A 19,830-nucleotide genomic window follows, 5' to 3' on the forward strand; every position below is an offset into this window, starting at 1 on the left:
CTTGTAAAACTGACCATCCTACTGATCCTCGACTTTGGCGATGTCATTTACAAAATAGCCTCCAATACCCTACTCAATAAATTGGATGCAGTCTATCACAGTGCCATCCGTTTTGTCACCAAAGCCCCATATTCTACCCACCACTGCAAACTGTACACTCTCGTTGGCTGGCCCTCGCTTCATACTAGTCGCGAAACCCACAGGCTCCAGGTCATCTACACTAGCTTTAAGCACCAGCCGTCAGAGCAGCTCACAGATCACTGCATCTGTACATAGCCCATCTATAATTTAGCCCAAACAACTACCCCTCCCCCTACTGTATTTATTTATTTTGCTCCTTTGCACCCCATTATTTCTCTCTAGCTTGCACATTCTTCCACTGCAAATCTACCATTCCAGTGTTTTACTTGCTATATTGTATTTACTTCGCCACCTTGGCCTTTTTTTTATTTTTAATTTATTTTAAATGTTTTGCCTTTACCTCCCTTATCTCCCCTCATTTGCTCACATTGTATATAGACTTAGTGTTCTACTGTATTACTGACTGTATGTTTGTTTTACTCCATGTGTAACTCTGTGTTGTTGTATGTGTCAAACTGCTTTGCTTTATCTTGGCCAGGTCGTAATTGTAAATGAGAACTTGTTCTCAAATTGCCTACCTGGTTAAATAAAGGTGAAATAAAAATAAATAAATAAATCCTCAACATCTTGGTTGACAACCACTTGACCTTGCTGCCACACCATCAGGTCAGTGGACGTGACAGATCTGCCACAGTAGGATACTGTGCATTTGACCATAACTACTTGCAGCAAGCGGACAGTAAATGATTGACCAATGCAAATTAACTTCCTGGTGACCAACTGCCATTAAGTTACTAAAACTGCAAGAGCTGTACTCTTAACAGTGCAGCTCTTGATTGTCACAAGTTCTTACACAGATTGAACTGGTACAACACTTCCAATAACGGTTGGCACAAATAAACATTTTAGACCATGCCCCCAAATATGCTAATGAACCCCCACCAGAATACTGCCCCCACCTACATTTCAAAGTGCAGTAATGATTGTACCAATTAGGTTCCTCTACAGGGGGATTGCTTGTGAGAGGGTTAAAAAAATGTAACAGTTCTAAATATGTTTTGATTGATTGTAATGGTTTATTTGTTGAAATTGCAATTTTATAATTGTACCTTGCAGTTTTTTTTTAATTCTTGGTGTTTTATTTGGAATGTTCATTTTCTTGATTGTGAAGATGTTTGTACCATTGTGAATGAGACCCTAGTCTCCCATTAATAAATAAAAGTAAAATAAGTTAATAAATAGCATTCAATACACTGCTCTATGTTGTAGAAATTGGGCCAAAACAAAAAGGTGGTAAAGCCAAAGATATTGATATTAACTTAAGATATGTCATCTGCATAATTTACAGTGGGTGCAAATGAACACAGTTGGCAGAACAAACAAGGAGGTGGGCAGTCAAATCTGAGCTTGGGAGATCCTATTGGTGTATTTTAGCATGCATTTGCACATTTCTGTTAGGGAACACCTACTCTGAAGTGCACGTGTGCAAGTCGCCCTTGCACTCCTAAACAACACCATTTTTTGAAACTTTGGCAAAGGGTCAAGTCTACAAAACCTTGTGCACTCTGTTCATAAATAACATATTATAGTTTTGGAAACAGAAAACTGTATTGAGATTAAATGTTTCTTTCATGATAAAATGTGCAGAATATCGGTCAAATTTCATCCTGCTCCATCTTCTCCCACTGCCTGCCAATGTATTTCCACACATCACCATATTAGGTGGTGAGAGGAAGTTCCAACCTTAAATGTGTTTACCCTTTCATCATTCTATCCCACATCAGGTAACTGATGCAAACAGTAGAATCAGATTTAGACAACAGATAAAAAATACACTGCATGGAACAGCGGGGACTGTGAAGAGACACACAAAAGATAGACACGCATACACACACAAGCGCTAGCACATGCACTCCACACACACGTACATTGTAATATTATTGTATTGTGGTATTATACATTTTGTATTGTAGATATGTAGTGGCGTAATAATGTTATATGATGTACTGTTTTATATTTTGTTTGACATGTAATGCAAGTGCCTTAATGTGTTTGGACCCCCGGAAGAGTAGCTAGCTGCCTTGGGAGCGGCTAAATCCATGGTAAAGTCAGCTCCTACCTAGCATAAAACTAACAAAGCAAACATTTAAACATTCATTTCTGTCAAAATATTGCAACCATACATTGTCATATGGATTCAATTGTAATCATACCATTTCAATATCAAAATGCCGGTGTGATAAAAATGTCTCAGTAATGATGAAGTAGCCGATCATGCTGAGCATTTGGCCAAAATGTAGTTTCACCCCCATTTTTAAACAAGTAAATGACCAACGTTCGTTAAATTAATTGAATATCCATTTAGTTCATTTTTTTCTTTGGTTTTACACAAACTGTGGGACGTTGTAGGAAATTGTAGTTTACAACAGGCAAATATTCAACAAAGTTTAGGACAGAAAACATGGTAATTAACTTCAAGGACCACAATCCATTGCACCTACAGATGCCTGAACTTGCCAGGGCGCATGCGAGGAAGTGTATTAGCATATAGCTAGCATCTGTTATGGAAATTCGTGAGTATTTATTAGCATCTGCTAGCATTTCTTTTTTAGATGGTTATTGGGGTTTTTTTGCATAAAAAAAAGCAACCCCTTGTTCTGCAACGTAAGTAATACCTTATACCCCAGTATGGCACAAGGACGGTAAAAAAAGGTATGAAAATCTGGATACCACCCAACCCTACCGGCAACTTTACTTACCTGGTGACATTGCTGTAGTACTTTTACAGAGTAAATGTTGAGTTTTTGAAGATTATTTGAAGGGTCTTACCTGAAGACAGTACTAGAGGAATATTTTAGCAGTATTACCTAAAGACGGAGGTGTAGTACTTGAGGAAGCCCAGCAGCAGCTCTCCCAGTGAGGCCTGGTTAGAGGAGGAGTAGGGGGGGATGTCTCTAGGACCCTCAGGCACACGGTGGATATCCATGGATGGACTAAAACACTCCTGAAACAGCAGGGGTGTATTTATTAGTCACACACGTTTGCAAAACATTCTGCAGCTAAAACAGGTTCTGCAACATCAAGCAAAAGATGTTGAGTTCCGTTTAGTTCTTAAACAACGTTTTGTGCATCACATTGCAGAACGTTCGGAATTAAACGGCTTCCTTGCAAAATGTTTTACAACGCTGTGTCTTATTTTTAATGAATACGCCCCAGGGATTTAACATGACCTCATCAAATAGGGACAGATCATCATCCTACAGGTACAGATGACATTGGTTGTGTTTCCATGCTCAGACGTTGCACCAAACAATGGTTGCGTGCCACGTCATCGACCAGATTGCCATAACCTATGATGCGGATACATAAATGATCTATCCAGGCATTGTAAGATCTGGCATGTATCAGCAAAGTTTGAGCAGGGGAATACAACACTAATTACACTGGGACAGATGGCATTATCAGAGGAACAGATGACACCATCACGCAGGAACAGATGACGCTATCACACAGGAACAGATGACATCATCACACAGTATGATGTAAATTACACCATCATATCAGGGCTTTTGAGAAATTTACCGGACCATATGCATCAGGTGCGTAACATGATTAGGGCGTCCATCCACGGTGACAGAAATCACATGCAACTCGAGGATGCAACGACATGCTTCCTTCTTACTGGATACCGATGCGCACTTTGAAGGTGTTAGAAAAACGGCCACATTTACTTTTCCTCAGCTAACAAGACGAGTAACCGACAGAAAAGTCACTAGCACATGTCAATCTAATATCCCCATAGTAGAAACGGTTGACCTATTCTATTGGTCAGCTTGTTGTTCTGTGCAAGAAAGAAGGCTGATGTAATAGATCAGAACATTTAGCTTAATATGTTGATAAACTATTATTTATTCACATTATAAGCGCAGCAATGCGCACAAGGCAGTAGGCTATGCGTGAATGTTCGTTCCATAATGCAATTAGCAAGAAAACACTATTGTCGAAAGTGCACCGAAAATACAAGCGGTTTAGTGACAGAGATGAAAATGTCCGCAAGAAATGTTGAAAGAGGGGAGATGTGGAGATGCAACTAGCATGGGTTGCTAATATGACCAGTATTGTGCCTTTGGCTACTGGAAACTGAAAGAAAGTTCACTTGAAAATCAATAGAACATGAGAAATATGCTACCGGTTTCAATGGTTTATGGAAGTCTTTATAAAATACACTGAACAAAAATACAAATGCAACATTCCACAATTTCAACGATTTTACTGAGTTACAGGTCATATAAGGAAATCAGTTCATTTGAATTAATTAATTAGGCCCTAATCTGTGGATTACACATGACTGGGAATACAGATATGCATCTGTTGGTCACAGATACCTTAAAAAAAAAGGAAGGGGCGAGGATCAGAAAACCAGTCAGTATCCGTTATGAACACCATTTGTCTCACGCAGTGCGACATGTCCTTCTCATAAAGTTGATCAGGATTGTGGTCTACGACGATGTTGTACACGTCGATCCAGAGCATCCCAAACATGCTCAATGGGTGACATGTCTGGTGAGTATGCAGCTCATGGAAGAACTGAGACATTTTCAACTTCCAGGAATTGTGTACAGATCATTTCGACATGGGCCGTGCACTATCATGCTGAAACATGAGGTTATGACGGTGGATGAATGGCACGACAATGGGCCTCAGGATCTCGTCAAGGTGTCTCTGCATTCAAATTGCCATTGATAAAATGCAATTGTGTTCGTTGCCTGTAGCTTATGACTGCCCATACCATAACCCCACCATGGGGCACTCTGTTCACAATATTGACATCAGCAAACCGGTCGCCCACACGACGCCATGGTAACCAGGATTAATCCGTAAAGAGCACACTTCTCTAGCGTGCCAGTGGCCATCAAAGGTGAGCATTTGCCCACTGAAGTCAGATGAGCTTCCCTGACACGGTTTCTGAGAGTTTGTAGTACAGAAATTCTTCAGTTGTGCAAACGCAGTTTCATCAGCTGTCCGGTTGGCTGGTCTCAGACGATCCCGGAGGTGAAGAAGCCATATGTAGAGGTCATGGGTTGGCGTGGTTACACGTGGTCTGTGTTTATGAGGCCGATTGGACGTACTGCCAAATTCTCACAAACAACGCTTATGGTAGAGAAATGAACATTCATTTCTCTGGTAAAAGCTCTGGTGGACATTCTTACAGTCAGCATGCCAATTGCATGCTCCCTCAAAATTTGAGACATCTGTGAAAAAACTGCCCATTTTAGAGTGACCTTTTATTGTTCCCAGCACAAGGTGCAAGTATGTAATGATCATGCTATTTAATCAGCTCCTTGAAATGCCACACCTGTCAGGTGGATGGATCATTTTGGCAAAGGAGAAATGCTCACTAACAGGGATGCAAACAAATTTCTGCACAACATTTTTGAGAAATTTTTGTGCGTTTCGAAAATGTCTGGGAACTTTACACCTTGCGTTTTTATTTTTGTTCAGTATAATTGCCTCCACATTTGTATTGTCGTATTTTACTTTTGAAGCAAGGTAAGACATGCCTAATTATATGAAGTAAAACGTTCAGGTTTCAAACAACTAAGTTTTCAAAATACATATTGTATCCAGATCATTGCAAAGTAGTGTGTGACACGCCTTTCTTACTGTTGCATATAGGCAACGAATGAGATTATAAAAGCACGTTTCACTCCAGCAGCAACAAATTAGTTGCAGCTCTTGCGCTGTCTGACAGATTTTCCGCTCATAGGCTCTGTATCTGTACGCATGTGATAAACTTAACGACTAATGAAAATACACACAGGCCAATTTAATTCCACAAAATTATGCTAATTAACCTATAAAAGCATCATTTTTGCAATGGGACTATTTTTCTTTCCCCAGATAATTGGCCGGCGACAGTTTTATTTATTTAACCAGCTATTGCCGGCTTACGGAAACCCTGCATCATATAGGGACAAAGACTCCTACACACAGTGGAAAGGAGGTGTCTGGGTGCTGGAGAAACCAATATTCATTAGAACATTGGAGTCACAGGTTGAGTAATGTACCCAAATTCCTATTATACGTCAATAATTTATAATTAAAAAAGTATAAAATGTTTTATTGTCACATACATTTCACTGCACCTATCCGGTGTATTGCTTGACATGGTCAGTCATGGTCAGTCAAATTATGGTTAAGTGCCCTGCTCAAGGATGTTCTACCTTGACAGTTCAGGCATTCGAACCAGCAATCTTCCGGCTACTGGCCCAACCCTCTAACCCCTAGGTTAGTTAGTAGTGAATGCCATTTGCGCTTTGAAACTAAATAAAAACTACACTCTGAACCAAAAAAAACATCTTTGCTAGATTCAAGATAGTGTAGTTAGACAAATCATGGAAAGTAATGACATGTCGTTTTATTGGAATTGGTAGCCTAAAACGACTTAATAAACCTGTAATGTAGCCCGTTTTTGTCGTTTAAGAGTAAATGTAAATTTCCTTACTGGATATTCATTCTGCAGAGAGGGAATGACTGGTTCAGGCAACGCTGTAAAGACGGAGACAGACACACTGGGTTAAACAGTGCAGTGGTTAACCTCGAAAAAGGAATGCCAGAGGTATATTGTAGTTAGTGCAGGACCATGATTACTGTGTGTGTGTGCGTGTGTTTACACTCACTCTGTAAGTAGTGTAGTACCATCAGTACTAGAGTGTAGCTGCTGAGTGTTCCTTTACTGGCGTCATTTATCCTGTGATGTCTGGCCCACCTCTTTACCACCAAGATGATGGGACGCACACGCCGCTCAGCTATAGACACACGGAGCGATAGAGAAGAGGCTAGTACAGAATTGTAACATAGTGGGCACACATCCAGCACACAGTGTGTAACAGGGTTTGAAATACTCTCCTTATTGAAATGTGTGACTTTCACCCAAATGATCTGTTTTGATATTATTAATTTGTTGTGAGTGGAGTAATGTGGTAGTGCAGGTCTGTGGTTACTCTAGAACAGCATGTACAGTGCATTTGGAAAGTATTCAGACCCCTTGACCTTTTCTACATTTTGTTACATTACAGCCTTATTCTATAAGGGTATTGTGTGTAGATTTTCCTCATCAATCTACACACAATACCCCATAATGACAAAGCAAAAACAGGTTATCATTTTTTTGCACATTTATTAAAAATAAAACATGGAAATGTCACACTTACATAAGTATTCAGACCCTTTACTCAGTAATTTGGCAGCAATTACAGCCTTGAGTCGTCTTGGGTATGACGCTACAAGCTTGGCACATCTGTATTTGGCGAGTTTCTCCCATTCTTTTCTACAGATCCTCTCAAGCTCTGTCAGGTTGGTTGGGGAGAGTAGCCGCACAACTATTTTCAGGTTTCTCCAGAGATGTTCCATATTGTTTAAGTCCGGGCTCTGGCTGGGCTACTCAAGGACATTCATAGACTTGTCTGGAAGCCACTCCTGCGCTGTCTTGGCTGTGTGCTTAAGGTCATTGTCCTGTTGGAAGATGAACATTCACCCTAGTCTGAGATTATGTGCGCTCTGGAGCAGATTTTCATCAAGGATCTCTCTGCACTTTGCGCAGTTCATCTTTCCCTTGATCCTGACTAGTCTCCCAGTCCCTCCCGCTGAAAAACATCCCGAAGCATGATGCTGCCAACACCATTCTTCAGCATAGGGATGAATACAGGTTTCCTCCAGACGTGACGCTTGGCATTAAGGTCAAAGTGTTCAATCTTGGTTTCATCAGACCAGGGAGTCTTTAGTTGCCTTTTGGCTAACTCCAAGCGGGCTGTCATGTGCCTTTTACTGAGGAGACGCTTCCGTCTGGCCACTCTACCATAAGGTCTGATTGGTGGAGTGCTGCAGAGATGGTTGTCCTTTTGGAAGGTTCTCCCATCTCCACAGAGGAAATCTAGAGCTCTGTCAGACTGACCATCAGGTTCTTGGTCACCTCCCTGACCAAGGCCCTTCTCCCCCGATTGCTCAGTTTGGTCGGGTGGCCAGATCTAGGAAGAGTCTTGGTGGATCCAAACATCTTCCATTTAAGAAGGATGGAGGCCACTGTGTTCTTGGGGACCTTCAATAATGCAGAAATGTTTTGGTATCCTTTCCCAGATCTGTGCCTCGACACAATCCTGTCTCGGAGCTCTCCAGACAATTCCTTCGACCCCATGGCTTGGTTTTTGCTCTGACATGCACTGTCAACTGTAGGACCTTATATAAACAGGTGTGTGCCTTTCCAAATAATGTCCAATCAATTGAAATTACCACAGGTGGACTCCAATCAAGTTGTAGAAACATCAAGGATGATCAATGGAAACAGGATGCACCTGAGCTCAATTTCGAGTCTCATAGCAAAGGGTCTGAATAGCGGAAAGGGGGATACCTAGTCAGTTGTACAACTGAATGCATTCAACTGAAATGTGTCTTCTGCATTTAACCCAACCCCTCTGAATCAGAGAGGTGCGGGGGGCTGCAATAATTGATATCCACGACTTCTGCCCCCTTGCTCAGGGGCAGAACGACAGATTTTTACCTTGTCAGCTTGGGGATTCAATCCAGCAAACTTTCGGTTACTGGCACAATGCTCTAACCACTAGGCTACCTGCCGCCCCTTACAGTATACTTACAGTACCAGTAAGTATACTGTAAGGGGTAAGTAAGTTTTCTTTATTTTTTCTATTTTCTACATTGGAGAATAATAGTGAAGACATCAAAACTACGAAATAACAAATAAGGAATCATGTAGTAACTAAAAAAGCGTTATATATATTTTATATTTGAGATTCTTCAAAGTAGCCACCCTTTGCCTTGATGACAGCTTTGCAAACTCTTGGCATTCTTTCAATCAGCTTCATGAGGTAGTCACCTGGAATGCATTTCATTAAACAGGTGTGCCTTGTTAAAAGGTCATTTGTGAAATTCCTATCTTTCTTAACGAGTTTGAGCCAATCAGTTGTGTTGTGACAAGGCAGGGGTGGTATTCAGAAGATAGCCCTATTTGGTAAAAGACCAAGTCCATATGATGGCTCAAATAAGCAAAGAGAAACGACAGTCCATCATTACTTTAAGACATGAATTTCAAGAACTTTGAAAGTTTCTTCAAGTGTAGTCGTAAAAACCATCAAGCGCTATGATGAAACTGGCTCTCATGAGGACCATCACAGGAAAAGTAGACCCTCTGCTGCAGAGGATAAGTTCATTAGAGTTACCAGTCTCAGAAATTGTAGCCCAAATAAATGCTTCACAGAGTTCAAGTAACAGACATCTCAACATCAACTGTTCAGAGGAGACTGTGTGAATCAGGCCTTCATAGTCAAATTGCTGCAAAGAAACCACTACTAAGGACACCAATAAGAAGAGACTTGCCTGGGCCAAGAAACACGAGCAATGGACATTAGACCAGTGGAAATCTGTCCTTTGGTCTGATGAGTCCAAATTTGAGATATTTTGGATCCAACCGCCGTGTCTTTGTGAGACACAGAGTAGGTGAACAGATAATCTCTGCATGTGTGGTTCCCACAGTGAAGCATGGAGAAGCAGGAGTGATGGTGCTTTGCTGGTGACACTGTCAGGGATTGAGATGGTTTGCGATGAGTTAGACCGCAGAGAGAAGGAAAATCAGCCAACAAGTGCTCAGCATATGTGGTAACTCCTTCAAGACTGTTGGAAAAGCATGAAGCTGGTTGAGAGAATGCCAAGATTGTGCAAAGCTGTCATCAAGGCAAAGGGTGGCTACATTGAACAATCTAAAATATAGTTTGATTAACACGTTTTTGGTTACTACATGATTCCATATCCGTGTTATTTCATAGTTCTGAATATAGTAAAAAAAAAGAAGAACCCTTGAATGAGTAGGTGTGTCCAAACTTTTGACTGGTACCGTATGTAAATAAGGTATCTGTTTTTTGTTTTTAATACATTTGCAATGGGGTATTGTGTGTGGATTGATGAGGGGAAAAAATGTATTTAACCAATTTTAGAATAAGACTGCGTGTAACGTAACAAAACGTGGAAAAGGGTAAGGGAATGCACTGAAAAAAAAAGAGGAGAATAGCCACACCGCTTAGATCCCCAGTTTTAATGTCAACCACATGCACAAACTAATGATTTAGTTTAACCAGTAGCTGGAAGAGGGTGAAAGGTGAGTGGTGACAGTTAAGCAGTGGTGGGTGTTGTGTGTGTGACCTAACCGTAGGCGTAACTCCTCAGCAAGAAGGTGTTTCTGATCCCTACAGTGTTGTTTACGTTCAGATCAAACTCGACTCCACTGGAGAAAGAGAGAGGAAGAGATAAATACATTTTTTATTGAGGCTTGATATAGTCCATTGCCCATGCACTGTTCTACTGTGGACCATTAGTAACATGTACATATTTCTGTCTGTAAAGAAATGTTTGATGCACAGCCGTATTGTGTGAAGGAGGACCTATACGCTTATACCCAGTCAGCCAGAGAAATACTGGCTTCACCTCAAGAGTCTGGTTGTTCACAAGGTTTCTACTCTTCCTCTCAAGGAGTCTTTCCTTGCCAGTGTTGCCTCTGCCTGCTAAGCCTAAATGTGTTTATGAAAATCAAAAAGACAAATAAATTGTGATTGATTGATAAAGTTTCCACCCACCTGACTTTGTCTCTGAATTTGAGGATGGGGACCTTGGCTCGGATCAGCTGCGGTCTCTCTATGTACGCTGTGGACCAGAACACACACATATTCCTCAACTCCACAAGACCTTGCACACATATTTTCGTTACTATGACTACCTAAAGTGAAGACCATTGTGTGTGTTTAGTTTACCTACATCTCTATATATATCAATCACTCTGGCTTCACCAGGGAACTAGAGCCCTCTAGAGGCCACTGAGGATAAATGCAGCTGCTCCTTTATCATTAATACACAAACTCATGGAACAAGATGGGCCAAGCCCACCGATCTGACAGGTGAAAGCCATATGGTGTAAACAATAAAGCAGAACCTTATACATTATCAGTCAAAAGTTAACACGTTTTTGGTGACTACATGATTCCATATGTGATAGTTCTGATGTCTTCACTATTATTCTACAATGTAGAACATTGTAAAAATAAAGAAGAACCCTTGAATGAGTAGGTGTCCAAACCTTTGACTGGTACTGTACTAGTATTCATAATGGATCGGAGAAAGGGAGAGGAAACAAGGAAGCTGATGAAGAGTATTGAGAGACAAAGCTGAAATGTGCTTAAACAGCAGCGGTAGTACTCACAGAGTCTGTAGAAGAGCTGCTGAATGAGACTGAGTACATACACAGCATCATTCCTCTGGTCCACCTGACAGAGACAGACAATGGGCATTATATTCACAGAAAGATAGACGGGTTAGCTGATAGTCGCAAAAACGATGCGCACGCTTCAATGGGGCAGAGGTCTGTGTGTTGTTGTGATTCTAGATGGTCAGATAGCTAGCAACAATGACAAGAAGCTGCCATGTTGCGAACTGTAGGTGGATCGTTTCACAATGTCTTGTTTTGAGGTGTTTTGACTGATGTCACGTCTTTGCTAATATGTCTGTAGCTAGGGTTCCAACCAATTGGTGACAGATCTTCAGGTAAATATTCAAAAAATCTGCATAAAAACCATATGTGCATTTTACCACGAGGTGTGTTTCCATCAAAAGCTGTGTGTGAGGACATAGTGCACATTTAAAACACTTTTGCGCTTAAGTTCCCATGTACCAGCAAATGTGCCCAATCTGGTTTTGGCGCATGCTTTTTAGAGAAGAGTTCGCTGATAAAGTGGACAGGGTAGGTTATATGAGAAGATAGGCTAAGTGCAAAATCATTATATTTGATAAAGCACCGATCATCATGTCACCAGCATTCAAATAATAGCCTACCTTCGATATTTATTGGAAATTTGCATGATCACCATGCACTTAACCACCATGTGAAGTTCATCATAACTTGTTTAATCTGCCTATAAACTCATGCTTTTCCACATTGTGGTGATAGGCCTACAACATAACATATTTACTTCCAAGTTTACCTCAAAATTATGGTTATTATATCAACATTTGCACATAAAGGTGTTTCTACCACAATTGTCGCATACTCAATTTCACGACAAAAAGATTATCCACCCTTGTCTAGCGTATTTTGTGTTGTTGACATTAGGACATTTTACCCACAAATTTCCTGTTTCCACCAGGCCTGTTGTGACTTTTTTATGCTTCAGGTAATTCATCCGCATTAAATGGTTGGATGGAGATCTGGTTTGTGTCTGTTACAAGTAATTGACACACTCACTGGTGCTGCTTGGATGACCAAACAGAGGTCAGCATCACTGTTCCTGCTGCCGAAACCACTTAGAGAAGAACCAGCCAGGTACAACCTCACCACTGGGAGAGAGAGAGAGAGAGAGAGGGGTGGGGGTGTAGATAATTATGACAGTAGGATGATTTAGTGTGTGTCTGTGTGTGTTACATACATGGGAAGAGTCTCTGGATCTCTCTCTGTAGTTGAGCTCTGCACAGCTCCTTCCTCTCCAGGTCAGTCGACTGCTGCTGGCATGCCTCAAAAAGCTCCACCATCTGACCACTCAGCTGAGAGACATAACAACTCACAGCATTTGTGCTGATACACACACGGGCTTTCCAACTGGGACCTGTTTTCCCATCATCTCTATTTGTTTGTGTATATCCATGTGAACGTGAATGTAAACGCCCGGGTTGGATAAAAAGAAAACCGCTACACATAATATGTTTTATTATCATGATCCTGAGGCTTACCTTGTCCTTGGCATAAGCCTGCAGTGAGCTACGAGGGTTCTCTCCCCACAGGGGGGGCATCCGTGGGGCAGACGGTTGGGGGCTGAGAGGGGAGTGCTGGATTAGGGTAGACTGTGTTTCCCTGGGGCCAGGGCGGGATACAGAGGGAGAGGTGCCGACAGCAGGAGGACTGCCATAATGGGGGACAGGGGAACTGAAGTGCTGCCTCTTTAAATTATACGGGCTGTGGTCTCCACTGTGCCTCCTAGTATACAAAGGGAGAAGACACAGGAGCACACACACACACACACACAGGAGAGAAAGACACACACACACACTTTAGGAAACTGCAACATTTCAGGTCTAACATTTGGAAATGGTGCCTGTGCTAATGAAATAGGGCAGATAGAAGAAAACAGAGAAAGAATAAACAAGCCTTACTTCCTCCCGTTGGCCAGTGCAGATGCATGAGGACCAGGTGGGGTGCTGGGACTTGGCTTCCAATCATATAGGGGAATATCTGAAGGACCTGCAGGCAGGGTCCGACCATGGAAACTACACACACAGTGAGAATAGGCTAACACACCAGCATGAAATATCTCAGTAGTCGATAAACAGAGCAAAGAGATCAAGTACATACAAGTAGCTATACAGACTAAAGAGAATGCATTTGATTCTGTATTGGTTGCGCACATATGGCACAAATGCAGGATTAATTTTAACACGGTTAGGAAAAGAAGTGATTTGTCAGCTGAGGAAACAGGAAAAGTAGTCTGCAGCAGACCCAGGTTTGGAAAGTCTTTGATAATACTTTAGGGTCTTTCCATGTCATTTCAGCATGTCATGACACCCACCATCTCAGATAGTTCCCGAAATCGTTTGTGTAGTAAGAAACAGATAAGATTAGCATTCCTGCAACATTTTGTTGAAATATAATTAGATCTCTGAGAAATGTTTCTAATTGATTTCACACAAATTGTGCATTTTAAATTTTATGAATCATAATATTCAATAAATATAGTAGATGAAATCTGATTTGGACCCCAAAATATTCTAACAATGTGTGAAACATGAGGATTCCAAAGAAATTGTCAAAAGCCACAGACCACCCACACCAATCCCAACCCAACAAGTTTGACAAGTAGTATGGAGCTGCGGCTCAGTGAATTTGTGATCGTTTTTTTTACCCTGTTCAGAGAAATTAGTCATTGAAGTTGTTAGGTTTATGTCCCATCTTACATCCTGATATTACCAGATTCTGACAGGAAGATGGGGCTGTTCCTGGTATTCTGTGATTAATTTTAAAATAACCCACCACCACTCAATGGTTCATCCAAAGTACAAAATGACATATTGGTTCCCTTAACCTGTAAACCAGGATTCCCCAACTGGCTGCCCGCAGGATTCCATTTGCCCCCCTTTATATTGGTTTGGGCTTCTTGCAGTCAATTAGCAGTTTACATATTATTTGTATATATGTTGCGGCCCCCTGACCATATGCTCAACAACAAAAATTAAAAATGTCCCGCGGCTGAATCTAGTTGATGATCCCTGCTGTAAGCAGTGTATAGACAAAGTACAACAGCAACCCATGCTTTGGTTTACCTGCAGTGATGCAAACTGGTGAGGGCCCAAAAAGGTGACAAAATGTTATTTTTATCATTTGCATCTTTTCAGAAAATAACAAGTACATAACACATATTTGAACAATCTCAATAGTCAGGAAACATGTTTATGGTAGGCTGGCATTGCTTAACTGATGATGTGGGTCGAAAATTATGTTTTGGTTATTTTGATCTCCAGTCGCCTTTTGTTTCCTGTATATGTTTACTGTTACAGGGAATTGTTCCTAGGCCGTCATTGAAAATAAGAATTTGTTCCTAACTGACTTGCCTAGTTAAATAAAGGTAAAATAAATAAATAACGTAACTAGCCTAAATATATACTGAACAAAAATATAAACGCTACATGCAACAATTTAAGATTTTAATTAGTTACAGTTCATGTGACAAAAATCAGTCAATTGAAATAAATAAATTCGGCCATAATCTATGGATTTGACATTACTGGGAATGCAGATATACATCTGTTGGTCACAGATACCTTAAAGAAATGGGCCTCAGGATCTCGTCATTGTATTTTTGTGCATTAAAATTCCCATCGATAAAATGCAATTGTGTTTATTGTTCATAACATATGCCTGCCCATACCATAATCCCACCATGTGGAGCAAACCGCTTGCCGACACGACGCCATATACAGTTGAAGTCGGGAAGTTTACATACACTTAGGTTGGAGTCATTAAAACTAGTTTTTCAACCACTCCACAAATTTCTTGTTAACAAACTATAGTTTTGGCAAGTCAGTTAGGACATCTACTTTGTGAATGACACAAATCCATTTTTCCAACAATTGTTTACAGACAGATTTTTTTCCACTTATAATTCACTGTATCACAATTCCAGTGGGTCAGAAGTTTACATACACTAAGTTGACTGTGCCTTTAAACAGCTTGGAAAATTCCAGAAAATTATGTAATGTCTTTAGAAGCTTCTGATAGGCTAATTGACATCATTTGAGTCAATTGGAGGTGTACCTTCAGATGTATTTCAAGGCCTACCTTCAAACTCTGTGCCTCTTTGCTTAACATCATGGGAAAATCAAAAATCAGCCAAGACCTCAGAAAAGAAATTGTAGACCTCCACAAGTCTGGTTCATCCTTGGGAGCAATTTACAAACGCCTGAAGGTACCACGTTCATCTGTACAAACAATAGTACGCAAGTATAAACACCATGGGACCACGCAGCCGTCATAAAACTCAGGAAGGAGACGCATTCTGTCTCCGAGAGATTAACGTACTTTGGTGCAAAAAGTGTGAATCAATCCCAGAACAACCGCAAAGGACCTTGTGAAGATGCTGGAGGAAACGGGTACAAAAGTATCTATATCCACAGTAAAACGAGTCCTATATATCCACATAACCTGAAAGGCAGCTCAGCAAGGAAGAAGCCACTGCTCCAAAACCACCATAAAAAAGCCAGACTACGGTTTCCAACTGCACATGGGGACAAAGATCACACTTTTTGGAGAAATGTCCTCTGGTCTGATGAAACAAAAATAGAACTGCTTGGCCATAATGACAATTGTTATGTTTGGAGGAAAACGGGTGAAGATTGCAAGCCGAAGACGCCATCCCAACCGTGAAGCACAGGGGTGGCGGCATCATGTTGTGGGGGTGCATGGCTGCAGGAGGGACTGCTGCACTTCACAAAATACATGGCATCATGAGGAAAGAAAATTATGTGGATATATTGAAGCAACATCTCAAGACATCAGTCAGGAAGTTAAAGCTTGTTCGCAAATGAGTCTTGACCCAAGTTAAACAATTTAAAGGCAATGCTACCAAATACTAATTGTGTGTATGTAAACTTCTGACCCACTGGGAATGTGATGAAAGAAATAAAAGCTGAAATAAATCACTCTACTATTATTCTGACATTTCACATTCTTAAAATAAAGTGGTGATCCTAACTGACCTAAGACAGGGAATATTTACTAGGATTAAATGTCAGGAATTGTGAAATACTGAGTTTAAATGTATTTGGCGAAGGTGTATGTAAACTTCCGACTTCAACTGTGTGTCCACCTCACTTTAGCACTTTTCTTCACTCCAAAAATGGTGTTGAACCACTCAGTACCAGTAGTCTGAAGCCTCTGCTCCTGTGTTGCAGGAAGTGCTCTGTTTAACCATCTAGTTGCACTTTACCAGACTGCACACTTATCGCAACTCAACACTCCTGCTGCACCACCAATCCACAGCTGCAGAGACAGAACTGCGTTGCCACAAACCAAGAACACTATCAGTAGGTCTATTGTTACACAGCATTTTGTAATAGTCCTTATTTTTCAGGTTGTGAAGCCTGGCCCGGTTGACGGGATGGAGTTGTGAAAACCAACCAATTCAAGTGCTGATAGAACAAGGTAAGATTAGAGACATGTCCAGCTGAAAAGCTTTAAGAACAGTGGCATCAGTCTTTAAAATGTAATATAAAATGTTAGGAAGAAAGGCTGGGCGGTAAAAACTCTAGCAATCTGTATCTGTGTTAATTGACGCTTTCAGCCTAGCGCTCTTTATCTAGACAGGTTACAGCAGTAATGAGTAGTAAAACATAAAACATGGTCATACCTAAAAACATCTCACACATACATAGTGGGAGCTACTGTCCATCTCTCCTACTTTCATGATGTGTGTACTAGTTAAATAATTTGTCAAGATGCAAAACCGTGCGTCTTTGGAAGATAAAAGTTTGTCGTGAGGAGGTAGGGGGGCATTATTCATGGTCACAACCAGGGAAAGCCTTGAAATCTTTGTCAGAGCCTAACGGGTCCATCGTCAAGTCCATCGTTCATAGCCGCAAAACAGCGCAACCCGTAGCCAATGGTCTTCACTAATATTCTACAATGTAGAGAATAGTAAAAATAAAGGTGTCTCTAAACTTTGACTGGTACTGTACATACACACACATACATTACACACAGGCTGTAACATAACAGAATAGTTTCTGAATGTACTGTGTGCAGGAAAATAAAAGGCAAGTGATGTATCGGAAATTGTGTAATGGCATTATAGCCAACCTAAAATATTGTCATATAATTATAAATACAGTTTATTCACGTTTTATACATATGTTCTGTATACATAGCCTCTAAAATATACATAAACAGATCATATATGTCTCAGATTTGGTTTCCTTTTAAAGCTGTTAGTGTTATTATGATACAATATCAGTACTTGTTGCATTTACAACTTATCTAAGTCCTATCCTCAACTGATTTGAGCCAGTGTATGGCTGTGGATTGTTTGAATGAAATGTTGGTATATTGGCAGTTAATTTGAAAAATGTATGGAATCATTTTCTAAAACGGATTGGCTAGCTAACACACAGAGTGCAGATACATTCTTCACATTCATTGTTTTACCAAACAACTTATCACAGCACTGGCAAACCATGGTCGACCAACTCCCTTACCAACATGGCTGACCTTTGGACCATCATAATGGAGGTTTATATACTCGCTAGTATACTAAATCCTAATTCAATGGGCACAGTATTGTCCCATGAGTTTGCGGGGCTAGCCCATCATGCACAGCAGTGTTTTTGTGCACATGCTTACAGGGGGCTCAAGAACAATGACCTTATACACAATTTCGAGGACACTTTTAGACTCGAGCACTGCTTTCAGAACTACCGGCTTAAAAAGTATACAAAACCTCTGTTCAATTTCTTTAAAAACGTGTTCTCTTTAGTCTACACGGACATACATACATAGAAAGACCCACACAGCAACATTATTCCATGGGATTGCCTTACTTTGTGTTAGCGATGTTTCGTGGAGCCTCAGCTAGTTGCTGGTGATGTTGAAGGAAGGCCTGAGGTAGCGGGTAGAGTCCATTACCGTGCCCGTTTTTGGAGTTGTAGGGCGGGCATCCCGCTGGCGCAGCGCTGGGGTACATGTTGCTGCTCACGGATGTCCAACATCAACTGTGCCTCGGTGTATCGGTCTCAGGCTAGATGAAGTACCAAGAAACAACGCCAAGATCTTAGCCAGCAGTCCTAAATATTTTTATCATTTAGCTAGCAAGCTAGTTATGCTAAGTTAGGTGACGTTAGCTAGCTAGTAAGCTAACGTTAGCAGTTTCACTTGTTAGTCTGTTTTTGAGTCTCTGCATCAACATCATCTGTTAGGCTGGAGAAAAAAATTATTGCAGTAAAAACATGTTTACTTTGGAGATTCGGAGTTTGCTCGTCAATAGCTCTCGTGCAGAAGGTTCTAGGATGATGAGTGATATATAGAATCAGATGATGGTACAGAGCTAGGTAACCCCTTTGTGTTTACCGATATTCGAACTCTTCCCTTAACAGAGACAATTAGGAAGCAATAGGATGTTTTCTTGGCCTCTGGTGATTTAGGGACCATCGTAAAAGTGCACTACCGGTAATTGCGTGTAAACTACAAAAATGTTTTAAAATTCCTATTCAGAAGGGTTAAACCTATATGAAGATTACACACTGCATGGCACCTCCAGTCACTGAAGGGCTCAGCATTTGTATTATTTACCTCTAGCTACCAAGGGGGCAACATTTGACCCATTTACAAGGAAGCTTCCTACTATCTATGTGAAATGGAGATGTAAAACCACATAATGTGAAGTCACTGACCCCCTCATCTATGCTATATTAATGATATTTTCAGGTCATTACTTCCCTGATTTTACAGCCATATTTCTTGTGATAGGTCTGTATTTCAATACCTTCCTATCAATATAAGCTACAGATCTAGAAACAAGTGTGGTGGGTTCGTTTACAGCTCTTTCAAAATTATTCCCCTTTGATTTTGTACAAATATTTATCCTATTATTATTATTTGTTCACGTACAGATCTAATTTTCTTTAGCTCTATCCAGATGGTTTTGAAATCTAACACTGAAAATTTTTCTCAATATTGCACATATATATTCCATAGTGCCCTCAAAGCTAAAGAGCCTGGCACTAAGCACATCCCTCTGCAACTGGATCTTGGACTTCCTGACGAGCTGCCCCCAGGTGATAACGGAAGGTAACAACACATCCGCCACACTGATCCTTAACACGGGCCCCTCGGGTGCATGCTCAGTCCCCTCCTGTACTCCCTGTTCAATCATGACTGCATGGCCAGGCACGATATCCCCGTCTGTACTAGCAAAACAGTCTTGTAGCCTCGCATATGCTTCATCCAACCACTTCCGTATTGAGCGCATCACTGGAACTTCCAGTGGAACAGCTGAGTCAGAGTTGAACTCTATTTGAAGTCAAAATTGAGGTTAGTAACTGTCGATCTGATGTCCAGAAGTCATATGTGATAATAGTGTGAACTTTCTGTACAAAAAAAAGTAAAGATAAACGTGATAAAAGTCATAGAAAAGTTGGGTTGGAACTCGTAAGATATTA

At 40.8% G+C, this 19,830-nt stretch overlaps 1 protein-coding gene across 1 annotated transcript in view; it reads right to left on the bottom strand.

Moving 5' to 3' along the window:
• tent2 (terminal nucleotidyltransferase 2) overlaps positions 1–18,813 on the bottom strand; it is a 36,963-nt gene extending 18,150 nt beyond the window's left edge. The window contains exons 1-12 of the mRNA XM_024418421.2: positions 18,627–18,813; positions 18,214–18,410; positions 13,282–13,395; positions 12,862–13,105; positions 12,561–12,675; positions 12,380–12,471; positions 11,342–11,405; positions 10,722–10,788; positions 10,296–10,372; positions 6,762–6,890; positions 6,587–6,630; positions 2,949–3,085 (exon numbers count right to left, since the gene is read on the bottom strand). Of these exons, the coding sequence (XP_024274189.1) occupies positions 2,949–3,085; positions 6,587–6,630; positions 6,762–6,890; positions 10,296–10,372; positions 10,722–10,788; positions 11,342–11,405; positions 12,380–12,471; positions 12,561–12,675; positions 12,862–13,105; positions 13,282–13,395; positions 18,214–18,356 (1,226 nt within the window). The 5' untranslated portion in view covers positions 18,357–18,410; positions 18,627–18,813. The remainder of the gene's footprint in view (positions 1–2,948; positions 3,086–6,586; positions 6,631–6,761; positions 6,891–10,295; positions 10,373–10,721; positions 10,789–11,341; positions 11,406–12,379; positions 12,472–12,560; positions 12,676–12,861; positions 13,106–13,281; positions 13,396–18,213; positions 18,411–18,626) is intronic.
• Positions 18,814–19,830: the final 1,017 nt, after the last annotated feature.

Source organism: Oncorhynchus tshawytscha, linkage group LG04 (genome assembly GCF_018296145.1).
Source record: "Oncorhynchus tshawytscha isolate Ot180627B linkage group LG04, Otsh_v2.0, whole genome shotgun sequence".
Classification (NCBI taxonomy): Eukaryota; Metazoa; Chordata; class Actinopteri; order Salmoniformes; family Salmonidae; genus Oncorhynchus; species Oncorhynchus tshawytscha.